Source organism: Lampetra planeri, chromosome 34, assembly GCF_965212315.1.
Source record: "Lampetra planeri chromosome 34, kcLamPlan1.2.h2, whole genome shotgun sequence".
NCBI classification, from domain to species: Eukaryota; Metazoa; Chordata; class Hyperoartia; order Petromyzontiformes; family Petromyzontidae; genus Lampetra; species Lampetra planeri.
The window spans coordinates 9239226-9252546 of record NC_136140.1 but is presented as its reverse complement, the minus strand read 5'-3'; the positions used below and the strand labels follow the sequence as shown (position 1 = coordinate 9252546).

The 13321-nt window shown below is 53.4% G+C and overlaps 1 protein-coding gene across 1 annotated transcript in view; it reads left to right on the top strand.

Annotated features, from left to right (window-relative positions):
- The first annotated feature begins 509 nt into the window (after positions 1-509).
- The window catches only part of LOC144730109 (EF-hand and coiled-coil domain-containing protein 1-like), a 35347-nt gene continuing 22535 nt past the window's right edge, over positions 510-13321 (top strand). The window contains exons 1-3 of the mRNA XM_078610674.1: positions 510-1737; positions 4010-4226; positions 6266-6490. Coding sequence (XP_078466800.1) covers positions 666-1737; positions 4010-4226; positions 6266-6490 — 1514 coding nt within the window. The 5' untranslated portion in view covers positions 510-665. The remainder of the gene's footprint in view (positions 1738-4009; positions 4227-6265; positions 6491-13321) is intronic.

The window sequence follows — 13321 nt, the reverse complement described above, 5'->3', positions numbered from 1 at the left end:
GCTGTTCGATGCAATTACAGTTATGATTAAAATATCGTCAACATGCACCCACTTATCAGGACGCTATGCAGAAACGAATGGCGCATTTCTTTTAGAGAGGGAGATGCAGTCAGTGACAGGTCGAGCGAAAGCACGGTCTTGTGATGCCACGTGCGATGCGAGTGATGATAGAGGAAGTGGTGAGTTAGGTCGGTGGTGGATGCGTGGGTGTGATGGTGGTCTTGGGGATGGTGCGTGGTGGGGATGGTCGGTGTGGTGGTGGGGGTTGTGGGGATGGGGGATCGTGGATGTGGTGGGTGCGGTGGTGGGGATGGTGGGTGGTGGATGTGGGGGGTAGTGGTAGGGATGACCGGTGTGGTGGGGGTGACGGGGACGGTGGGTGTGGTGGTGGCAGCGGGGATGGTCGGTGTGGGTGTGGTGGTGGGGGTTGGTGGGTGTGGTAGTGGGGGTGGTGAGGGATGGTTGGTGGGTGGGCATGTTGGCGGGAGGCAGAGTTATTAATTCCGTCCCGTACGCACGCCGCTGTGCAAGACAGAGACCCGCACGGCAAAGTCAGCGATGCGCGACCCACGTCACGGCCACACTCAGTCACCGCGCGTCTCGTAGCCTCCGCCGCACACGGGCGGCGCCTCCACCAGCCGGGCCACCACCTCCGCCACGGGACGATGAGATCGCTGCCGGGCGCTGGGCCCATCGTGGCCAGCGACCCAGCGCGCCGGGAGGTCGCGGCGGGCCGGACTCAGTGGCTGGCGGGGGCTCTGGCGCTGCGCTTTGGCTTGGACCGAGGCGTGGAGAACGAGGTGGCCGTGCTCTCCACGGGACTGGACCAGTACCTGCAGGAGACCTTCCACCACCTGGACTACCGCGGCCGGGGCACGGTGGAGGCGCAGGACTTCAGGGCACTATGCGAGCTGCTCGGGGTCGGTGGATCGCGCGGGATGAAGGGCGAGAAACGGCAGCAGCAGCAGGAGCAGCACGAGATGCGTGATGGAGATGCCGAGGGGAAGGAGCGCGGGGAGCAGGATGGAGATGCCGAGGAGAAGACGAAAGAGGAAGAGGAGGAGGCGCGAGGGGTCTTGGAGGAGCTGCCCGATGAAGTGTCCTTCGAGGAGTTCCACGCGCGCCTCTGTGGCTTTTTTAGCGAGAAGGGGGGCACGGTGCGGGATTGGGGGTGCTTCACTCTTGCGCCCACAGGAGAGGAGCGCGTGCACGTGGAGGCGCGCGTGACCAGAACCGGACCGTTGCGACGTAGGATGACCAACACCACCGCCGGCATCACCAGCAGCAGCACCCCCACCTTGAGCATGAGCACCAGCGGGAGTAGCAGCAGCAGCAACAGGCGCATCAACGGTAGCAGCAGCAGCAGCAAGGTTGTGTCATTCGACCTCGAAAACAGCGGGAGATTCGCAAAAGCGCTCACCTTCCCTGCTCCGCACCGCGCCACGAACTCCTCCTTCGCCTCCTCCTCCGCGTTCTCCTCCTCCGCGTTCTCCTCGCCGTCCAATTGCGACGGAGGCCGCTGCTGCGAGCTCGTGGTGTCGTTGGAGGAGTTGGAGGACGAGGCAGAGGCGCTGCGCGACGAGAACGAGGCGCTCCGGGAGATCGCAGAGGGGATGCGCTGCGCCCTCCAGCGCTCGGACGCGCGCTGCCTGGCGCTGCACGTGGCGCTGGCGCGGAGCCACGGCGCGCACGACGGTTGCTTCCTAGCGCGGCGGCACGCCGAGGGCGAGAGCCTGGGTGAGACTCTGGGTGAGACCCAGGGTGAGACTCTGGGTGAGATTCTGGGTGAGACCCTGGGTGAGACGCTGGGTGAGACGCTGGGTGAGACTCCGACACCGAGGCGTGCCGTCTGCAGGGAGCGGAACGAGCGCGGGGGCAGGGGGCACCTCCCGCACTCACCACGTTACTGATAATGTAGTTACTACGCCACTGATAATGTAGTTACTACGCCACTGATAATGTAGTTACTACGCCACTGAAAATGTAGTTACTACGTCACTGTCTCTCTGTGGTCAGTCTTCTCCGTCATCATCATCGTCATCATCGTCACCGTCGTCATCGCCATTTCCATGGTCAGGGCTCGGCAACCTCGCGTTTTTAGAACCGCCTTTTGTGTTTCGTTTGTTGTACATCCCCCGCACCTCCGATTAGCACGGTTGGCTACGTACGGTGCGAAAGAAGTTCTAAGTGCGTACATATAACCTGCGACTCCGGAACCTCGTGCGGCTCTTTAAGGACTGCTTTGTGACGTCACTTATTAAGTATGTGCCACGTGCATTGCGGCTCTTGAAATATAGATTTTATTTTTTATTTGACCGAATTCTATACAAAAAAAAATCGCCCTTCTTGTTATGTTGGTTGCCGATCGCTGGTCATGGTCGTCGCAACTGGTATTGGACACAATCGTCACGGTCACTCTGATCGTTGTATAAGCAGTGCAGTGCCACCGTCATAACCTCGAGATCACTGCTCCGACATCGGCATCGTCAACACTGCTGTTGGCAGGCATTCACGCCTCACTCACGGTGCCGTTGATGCAATTCGACGTGAGGCAGCCTGCGTTGTTTGGTGATCACAACACTCGCACATTCGCTTCAGTCTCTCGCTCGCCGGAGTCCTTATCGCTTTGCTATCGCTACTACAATGGCTACTATACTCTTTGGTTCTTTCGGTAATGTCACGGAGGTAGAAAAATAACAAATTACGACATTTCGATCGCAACACAAGCGATCGTCATCAGGTGGGACAACCACAGCAAGAAAAATACTTGCTGTGGTTGCGATCGAAACGTCGTGATCTATTGTTTTTTTTTTACCTACGTGACTTTACCGAAAGAACCAAATAGTATGGATTCCTGCAGTCACGAAAGCTTCAAATCAAGACGCCATGGTCACTGTTTTCCGTGTTTTTCACTCAGTGGCTCAAAGGGGGCTCAGTAGCTTCCTCGTGGCTCTGCTATCGCTACTACCTTGGTCACTGTTTTTCACTCGCGGACTCACTCCGGTCACTCGCTATCAGGCGGGCCAGTCGCCTCCCTATCAGCGTCTTGAGATGCGGCCACATTGACGCACGTGCGGTATGCACATACCAGCTGTCATCGTCACTGGCATCGTCATCATCATCGTCGTTGTTGTTGTTGTCCTCGTCACGTGGTCGTCATCAATGTCCATCGGCATCCTGGTCACCGACTTCACCGTCGAGCGTCAAGCAAAGTTGCCGTGGTCACCACAATCGTCATTGTTACCAACATCACGGCCACTGTTACCATCGTCAGCAGCAGCAGCAGCGTCACCATCGTAATCCTAAGAAGATCAATTAATCGTCGCTGTCGGAATATTCACAACGACATCACGAGCACCAATATCATACTCGAGCGCACTCATTCAAGCCACAAATGGGCTCACCCGACTCACGACTCCTGCCCCCCCCCCCAACATCCCCAATCCAATTAAAATCCACCACCGACCCTGTCGTGTGAGCTGTGCAAGTCGGGGTGGGTGGGTGGGAGCTGCACCACACAATGTTCAACAAACTCTAAACAAATGATTCTCGCTAAACGGAATGAATAATGAATGACGCGGTCTGTTATTGTCAATCGTGCATTCTGCTCGCGCTCCCACCCCCCCAATGCATTTGAACACAGGCCGCAACGCTAACCGATTTCCACCTACCTGACTTTACCGAAAGAACCAAAGAGTATGGATTCCTGCAGTCACGAAAGCTTCAAATCAATGTTAGGGGCAGTGCCATGAACGAACGGCTGAGCGCGCGCGACGAAACTGATGACTCTGGGGGAAACATTTGGAGGAAACCAACGCGTTTGAAGGGACGACGCTCTACACTTTGTACAGATACGCTCAAGCAGTCGCTGCATTGCCACCTCTTGGTAAAAACCTTGACAGGCGACGTTGACGATGCAGGTGCTGTTCGATGCCGCCGCTGCTGTTGTTGTTGTTGACGGGGATTCTTTCTCACGCATCTCTCCCTCCTACTCCCGCGCGACCGTCAGCAGCCGGCAACGGGACGAGCGAGGAGGCTCCCATGGGTGCCACGGCGAGGTGGCCCGAGAGGAGCATGGTCCTGAGGGAGCTGGAGCTCTTGCGGGGCTCCAGGGACCGCCAAGTGGCCGAGGCAGCGAGATTCTGCCGGGCCCTGGAGTCGGAGCTGCGTGCCGCTCGCATTGCGATGAGCCACGTGCAGGAGAGGCACTGCGCTCAGCTGGCCAGGTCTGGGCTCTCGAAACCCACTCACTCACCTCTCTCTCAAACACACCAACAACAATCGCCGCCATTCACCACGAAGTGATGGTGACGTCACCACAGCGCCCGTGCCAGGCCAGGTGCACTTTGAGGACAAACCCACAGAACGCGTGCAGCTGACCCTTTTGCCAATCCACTGCTGGATGAGGGTCTCCCCACACTGTACGGGTCGTGCGGGTGGTTACTTGATCGCAGGTCATCGCGTTGATCGGTGTGTGCTTTGCTGAAGGTAATGGAGAGAAAAATGTTGGAGCACGGTACAGTACAACAACCGATTTTGCTGCACTGGATCAGAATCAGAATATTTATTTAGACTGCAGGAGGAATCCGATGAGCTGTGAAGCGCTTTTTCAAAGATGTCCAATTGGGTCAGAAAGTTACAAGAACAATCAATACAAAAAAACGATAGGTGTGCAAAATGTAGAAAAGGCAACCCCTTATCAGTGGCTACCTTATTACAGACCAATGCAGACCTTATTGGTCACCCCGTGCCCTTATACATCTCAACGTTCATCCCATTACAAGGGAGAAACACAAACAAATAGACACATTTCTTTTGCCCGTATAGAAACGGCTGTACACTGTATGGACCTGGAAACTCAATTTCCCTGTACAAGAATACAGGTAAACCGTATGGGTTGACAGATATGGGTAAAGGGAATAACGTAAAAAAACAACTATTTAAGGACAAATTACTTTAGTACATACATTCCTGCCGATTTGTCAACGTTAAATGCAAGCCAGGACAAGGCGGATACACAACAACAAAAACAGTCCCAGACCACACCAACACAACACAGTCCCTCCATTAAATTGCACATTTAGATCATTTTAAGACATTAGAATGTGCGGCAATGCCCTCTGCTGACAACGTAACAACATCATATGACGCCTGCTGTGCATGGTGGTTGCCCAAGCAATGCCTTCTTTTATTTGAAGTATTTATTTCAAATTCTGATATTGGTCTTGGAGGTCGTAACTCTCAGTTTGGGAAACTCAGAGTGTTTGACACTCAGTGTGTTTGACACGTTAATGTTGCTTCTGCTGCTGCTGAAAATGACCTTTGTCAATCGACTGCTGTACTGAACGAGGGCCTCCCACCCTGTCACGTGGGCCGTGCGGGATTGACCATACTTCACCACCCATGTCAGTGCAGGTTAGTGAAGGCAAGGAGCTAAAGATAGAAAAAGCCTCGCTGAGTCTCAAGACTCCTTTTTTCAAGAGGATCCTGCATTGGGGATGTTGGGATAGTTCCATTCATGAGTGGCTGTGTGTGGCATGAAACGGGTGAAACCGGTAAGCACGGTTGGCTGCGTACGGTACGAAAGAAGTTCAACATAGATGGAGGGAACCAACACGTGTGAAGGGATGATGCTCGACCCTCCGGACAGATACATTTAATCCGTTGCTCTACTGCCATCATTCGACCACCTTGATGGTGCTGGTGATGATGCTTTTGATGCTGCCAATGATGCAGTTGGCCTTGACCTCTGTTTAAACACGTGACTCCCTCACACTAAAATCATATTTTGCCAGGTCAGTGAGTTGGGTGCGTGCGAGGATGATGGCTATGAGAATGCGTTTGACAATAAAATGTCCACGTGCATTTACATGACACCCCCAGTGCCAACTGTCCCTGTGTGTGGTACAAGGAGGCATCAAGTACGTAATACTTATTTGTATTATTTGGCAAATGTGAACGATGATGCTGGTACACAATGGCCTACTCCTGTGATGGCCTACTCGTTAACGTCCACTGCCAGGCAGAAAGCACGTAGATAACATAAGGCCAACATTCCCGCGGTAAGAACCAGTGCGGCCTTATGGATCCCAAAACCACGAATCTCTAAAAACCAGCGACAGACGCTGGGCCACGTTACCGGCCCCACTGCCCTGGCATTTAAACCGCACGACGCCCCCCCAACGCTAAAATCGTCCGCAGGGTCCGCGAATTCCGCGGCGATGACGGTGACGTTCGCCGTTTGTCCGCCGGTGCGGATGCGCAGGTTGCAGCAGGAGGCGGCGGTGGCCCACGGCCGCTGGGCGCGCGAGCGGGCCGAGACGCTGCGGCGGGCCGAGGAGGCGCGCCGCCACCTACTAGCGGCGCTGGCGCTGCCCGGGGGCGAGCGAAGGGCACCCGTGGGCTCCGCGGGCTCCGCGGGCAGCAGCGAGTGGAGGAGCGGCAGTGGCGGTGGCGGGCAGCGGCGACGGGAGGGGGTCCTCGGTGCCAGGTGCTCGGTCGCTCACGATACGCACGCAAAGGCAAAGGTCCCCCGTGTTGGTGCGCGCACTGCTAGGCCAAGTACTCTTAGCGAACACTCTATGCATATAAGCAGGGAACGGTTATTGTTGTGGTTCGAATCCCGTGGGAATTGTTTTTTATTTACACCGACAACCCGAGTTTGTATCCGGGCCACTGCTAACACCAGTGGTGAGTCATATCGGAACGAGTCCTAAACTATTGAAACTGAACTATACATTTTTTTAATTATACCAGGTACAGCCCACTGAGCTATATACAGTAGCTCATTTTCAGAAGCGACCTGGCCACAAATGATATCTCAACGAAGTTTTCTTATCGCGTTGACATTTATAACAACCAGATACTCTAAACGCGTGTTTCTAAATGTGGAGGACCCAGAGAAAAATCCATGCTACCACGGGGAAAACATGAAAACTCCAAATATACAGGCGTCAAAGGTCAGGATCGTACCCACGACCTCCTCCTGCATACCAGGCGAGGTAGTTAACATCTCGTTTACCACGGCACCCCCAGTTCACCAGCCTACACTAATCAGCATGGTGAAGTATGGGGAAAACACTTGGTGGATCCAAGATGAGGGTGATGAAGGCAATTGCCTCCCCCAACTCCCTCACCCTCGAGACTACGAAACCTGCTATTTTTTTAATATTTACCAGAAAAAAATAGATGGAATGGGTATGTTTTAATGTAATGCCCCCCCACATTTTGCAAGTTTCTCAATCCGTCTCTGGTCAAACAATCCCATGACCAACACAGGGCGCCACAGTGGCTAAAATATGTTAACTACCTCGCCTCGTACGCAGGAGGGCATGGGTTCGATCCCGAACCTGACGCCTGTATATTTTAAGTCTGCATGTTCTCCCCGTGGTTTGCATGGATTGTTCTCCGGGTTTTCCCTCCGCGATCAGGAACGTGCCTTTCAAGTAGTTGTCTGCTGTGCATTTCCACACGATAAGACACTTTGTTGAAGCTGTCATTTGTGGCCAGGTCACTTCTGAAAAAGAGCTACATAGTTCAATGGGCCCTTACTTTGTAAAATAATAATAGTACAAAAAATAGCTTGGCAAGGCCTTCACCCAGCGCTGGATGGACAAAGGGCTATACATTGTTGCTATAATTCTTAATATTATTATACGCACGTACGTGTGATACATGTAACTCTCGATTCCCTCTTTGCTATTCACCCTCCTTGAGCCAGCGCTCGCTGTGGCACGCCGGCCACGCCGCGTAACGCCGCACGCGCGGCTATAGTGTTTAGACACCCCGTGCCAATCATTTGCAAGGGCTCCACCTGCCCCGGCCAAACCCTCGGCACCCGTGGGGTGTTGCTTCTTAGAGACTCCCAGATGGTCGCACTCGCGGGAACAATGGGGACATTAAAACGTGGGCAATGGTGGGCCAAGAGAAGGCCCTATCTCCCATCTGGCCTCTTTCGCTTTTTATGTTTTCCGGTCTTAGACTCTTCATTCGCTTCATTCTCTCGCTTCCCCCCCCCGCTACCACCCCCACCTCCCCTACCAGAAGCTCACGTGCGTGTGTGGAGTTTCCCCTTCTGTCTATCGTTTGCCTTTTACGCCTGGGACATCGACAGCTCTGATTTGAAACGAGCACAGATGCTGGGCGTGAGGGCACGCACAGACGAATTGCTTCGCTGGCTACAATCGACTCGTACGGTCTAGGCACTTGCGAGATGCAATGGTTTACACTTTTATTTAAATTTCGGATGGTGACATTGGATAACGGATGATAAACGTTGCTTCTCTGTGATAATGTACCCGCAGAAATTAATCTACGAGTTGCCTCCCGCCAGAGGTTATGCCGAATCTCGCTTGGGTGCGATTACTGTTGTTAGAGCGACGCAGGTGGGGCCTTGCCGTGGCCACGTTCAGAAGTCAACTGAATCACAGGGCCGTTAGCCAGGTAGGGTCTTGCCTTGAGCACATTGTGAAGATAACTGAATCACAGGGCCGTTAGCCAGGTAGGGTCTTGCCTTGACCACGCTGAGAAGTCAACTGAATCACAGGGCTGTTAGCCAGGCAGGGCCTTGCCTTGGCCACGCTAAGAAGTCAACTGAATCACAGGGCCGTTAGCCAGGCAGGGCCTTGCCTTGACCACGCTGAGAAGTCAACTGAATCACAGGGCTGTTAGCCAGGCAGGGCCTTGCCTTGGCCACGCTAAGAAGTCAACTGAATCACAGAGCCGTTAGCCAGGCAGGGCCTTGCCTTGACCACGCTGAGAAGTCAACTGAATCACAGGGCTGTTAGCCAGGCAGGGCCTTGCCTTGACCACGCTAAGAAGTCAACTGAATCACAGGGCTGTTAGCCAGGCAGGGCCTTGCCTTGACCACGCTGAGAAGTCAACTGAATCACAGAGCCGTTAGCCAGGCAGGGCCTTGCCTTGACCACGCTGAGAAGTCAACTGAATCACAGGGCTGTTAGCCAGGCAAGTAGTGCCAAGCAAGAGCGACAGAACACGATTTGCTGCAGGGTTACATCAACAAAGAATTATTCGGATAATTTTACAAATGTGTATCCCTTTCTTTTTTGTTTGCTCTTCGGATGGAATAGTTGAGGGATTATTTAGAGCTGGATTTTAGATTCAGGTTTCGATTTAAATTTTGCGTGAATCAGGTGAGAACTCGAGATGCGCAAGAGTTGCCAACTTGACGAAGGGAAATCGAAAAAAGTAGAGCTGTGATATAAACAGAAGAACAAAAATAAACCGTGTCACATGCGAAAGTGGAAATATCGCGATGAATGAAATAGTTATGCAGATGTGTATGCTAATGCTACATGTGGTCACTGGAAACAGTGACCACAAAGAGCACCTGGCCTGTGCAGGTGCTACGAACCTGGCGACCCGGGTTCGAGTCCTGCTCAGGGGCCAACACCATTGACGATTATTTGAACCGGCCCTGGGCCTCCCCTAGGTCGACTCAGCCTCAAATGAGTACCTGGTGCAGTGTGTAAACATCGCCACTGGGGAGACAAAGGCGGCCGGGCGTGGTGCTGGCCCACCCATCCCCTCGTGTGCCGTGCTGGCCTTCATAGGTGCTTGCTAACAGCACTTGCCCCAACAGTCTGTTGTTAAGGCTATACGGGGGATTTTGTCTGGTGGTCAGGGCAAGTGCAATGATCTTTTCAGAAGCAGCAGCAGCAGCTGTCCTCTCTGGCCTTACAGAGACAACACCACCGGACTCGGATGGGTCCCTTGTGCTCACAAAGAACACAATGAGGAGCAAGTGTTCTATTGTTTATTAATGACGGGTTCGTCACACTGGGACATTGGTTCACATGGTTGGTTGTGTCCGTACGGCTCTCCGATGTGTATTTGCCGAGTCGCGCCGCGTGCCGTTCGGCAACGACGTCCGACGTTTCGCGCCTCCGTCTTTGAGGAACTGAATTTCAAATCCTGAAGAAGCTGCCCAGCACGTGGGGCGCGAAACGTCGGACAATATCCGAAACAACGCGCGGTACGATCTGGAAGCATATCGGAGGGTTCGTCACTGTGTGAAGGTGAGGGTTGAGATATTTACATCCCCGTTTGTAAATATGTTTTAGTTTAATTTCATTTGTAATGCATTTGTGCTCTTGATTTAACTTCATCATGAGATGAAGGAATGTCCGCAAGTCTCACGGTTGTGAGCAGTGCACCACCTACTGCCCGATAATTACCCTGGAAAAAGATGTTACAGAACCACTTCTGACGTGACTTCAAGAGACCACTAGACACCTGTGAAAAAGAGCTTCATAGCTCATCGGATTCCTCCAGTATAAATACATCTTCTGATTCTGATTGGATGTCATCTGCGATCAAGAGTGTTTTCCCGCAAGTTTATTAAAAGTAATCATACTTAGTTCTCACAACTGCAACTTTGAGCGCATTTAGAGAACGATCGATTTGAACGTGACTGGCATTTGTTGTTGTTGCGTGCGCAGACATCGGTGAGTAAAACTGAGACCATCGACTGACACTACACGCGAGACTGTGACCTGGTGATGTGGTCGGCATGGGCTCTGGGACAAGGAATGAAACGGGCCCCCCCCCACCACCACCGCTTTCTATCCGATCCCCCCCCGCCCCCCCCCCCCTCTTCATAGCCCGGCACCCGCTCCGCGCAGTGTACATGGCGCAGTTGCACAGCCTGCACGCCCAACAGCTGTTTACGCCGCTGGGTTGGGAACCCGACGGCTAAAACTCGAGGTTCAAATCCCGTTTTTTTGTTATTCGAACGGATTTTTACGCGTCCCGGGGATGGAGTTTAGCCGGATCTAAGTTAATAACTGATTCATCGCGATGGATTATGCGTGCGAACATCAGGGAGTGGGCCGAGACCGTCGACTTACCCACGCTCGGAAGGCCACGTTAATAATCACATGTGGTTGTGAATAAAACCCAGGATCTCAGCGCTAGCAACTGGCATTAAGTTCGCAAAATATTTGGTGATGTTGCTGCTGTGTTGGCAGTGGTGCACACTGCACAATTAACAAAAACACTCAACGCGTTCCTCAACAACGTTTGTGGCCTTATAAGAAAAAAACATATTTAATTGTTGACGTTTCAGACAATGGGCCGTCTTCATAGGACAAACTGCGAAAAACCTCCACGTGCCACGAGGAAGGGCCATGCCCAAAACGTCGCATACTATATTATACATGTGCTTTATTTTAAGGCTACACACAGTGTTACTGCAGAACGGACGTGTTGAATGTTTTTTTTCATTGAGCCAGCAGCTATTTAAAATAAGCAACTCTCCAGTGTGCGACTGTGATCATCCAGAACAGACCGTGCAACGTAGAACGACGCAACTCCCGATTCACAAATACGATACTTCTTTCGCACCGTACGTAGCCGACCGTGCTAATCTCAGCGCTACACTCCCGCTGCTACCTGGCGCTTTTGTCCGGCTTGACCTCCCGAATGTCGTCGCTTTGCATCTACATCATCAGCCATACAACAAGAATAAGAAAAATCAGCAGCAGCTCGCTTTGCGTGCGACCCATGGGCCACCCAGCACCACCCAACCCCCCCTCCCCGCTCCCTGGCCTGCCTGCCTGCCTTGCTACCCTCCCTCCCCACCTCGAATTCCAAAACAATCCCTGCGCCGCCGACAGAGAGAGAGACAGAGAGTCGAGAGCGCGCGCGCGTAAAGAGGCCGAGACACCGGTGGCGTCACATTGAGCATCAGCAGTAGCAGCAGCAGCCGCTGTGGCGGGTGCGGCGGAAGCCGGCGTCGCGCGAATGGCGTGGCCGTGTCGGTCGCGTGCGATCGCTATCGTCAACTCCGTCGGCACAAAGGGGCTTTTGTCGCCAGGAGCCACGCGGGGCTGGTGGGGGGGGGCGCCGATGATGCGCCGTGGCTCTCAATGCAAAAGGGGGGGAGAGTTGCAACTCGCGTGGATTTAGGCGGGGTGGGTAACGTGAGCGCGACTTGTTTACCAAAATTGCCCATTGATGGACACGGCACAATGGGACCTCGTAAAACATTCAGAAGCCTCGAGCAAAGACAACATTATTGGCAGCGGCGCTCTTGAAAGGGCGGAGCGTTGACGCACGTTCGTGTGTGTTTGGACGGCCCTTTTGTCAATCCGCTGCCCGAATGAAGGCCTCCATCCTTACGTCAGGGTCGCTTTGACCATACTTCACCAATGCCGCTCTTGCGCGGATTCGGTGGGTTGCGGTCTCTCGCCGCCGATGTAAGTCGTGGCGGGTGCGAATTAACTCAGGCTGCCGGATTCGTAGCGCGGTGCGGCTTGCTCAGCGAGCCTACGGGGTCGTTGCTTGATCGACACTGCCGAGTACCTCATTGGAAGGACTGTCGGTGTATTATTGTCATCGTCGGTAGTGAGGAGCGGTGGTGCCGCCGTTAGCGCGCCGCGCTACGGGCCCGTCGACCCGAGTTCGATTCCCGCTCATGGCCAACACCCAGTGATGATTTATTTTAACCGGTCCTAGGCCCTCCCCTAGGTCGACTCAGCCTCAAATGAGTATACATTGTCACTGGAGATACAAAGGCGGCCGGGTGTGGTGCTGGCCACCCACCCCCTCGTGTGCAGCTCTGGGCTTCCAAGATGTTCATTAACAGCCTCAAAAGGTATGTCCAGGAGTCTCAAACACGAGGTTTTGCTTCGTCTCAAAATTATTCGGTAATTTACCCAGGACTTGTGCCGGTTGGGGTTTTTGTTGTTGTCTCTTTCACGTGCCAAGTTTTTTTTTCTTTCCGGATGAAGAATGTATTTTGTCACAACAGCTCCGAGATGGAAATGAAAAAAATAGGCGCGGCGTTCAAAATAGTTGCGTGACTTCTGAGCCTAAACGTGCATTACAACCGATAATTTGTAAGCACCGTCACAGTAAACATGCCGGCGTTGGCCCAACATCGCGCCCGACGTTTCCATGTTTACTTGGGGGATGTTGTTTTAGTTTTCGCGGTCGGAATTGTACACTGACGGGCGAACGATAGGGCCGTCTATTTTCACTCCCAGGATGTGCGGCGACGCTTCCTCTTTCTGCCCCCTTAAGGCACGGCGGACAGCGAGGGAGCAATCCCACACAATAGCGCGCTTGTTGCTGGCAGATTTGAAAGCTTTTTAGTGGGCGATACCAAGACGCAGACGTGATGCAGTGCAGGGGGGAGGGATTCAAAAGGAAAACACTCCCGTAACAAGTAGACCGTTCCATATCAGATATCCGCATGTCTGCGCTACCAGTAGGACTGCGGGTGCCGTGGCTGTCCACTTCGTATCATTGAGTGGGGAGGAGTGGGGGGCAGACGTCTTGACCTCCCGTGCTAAGAATC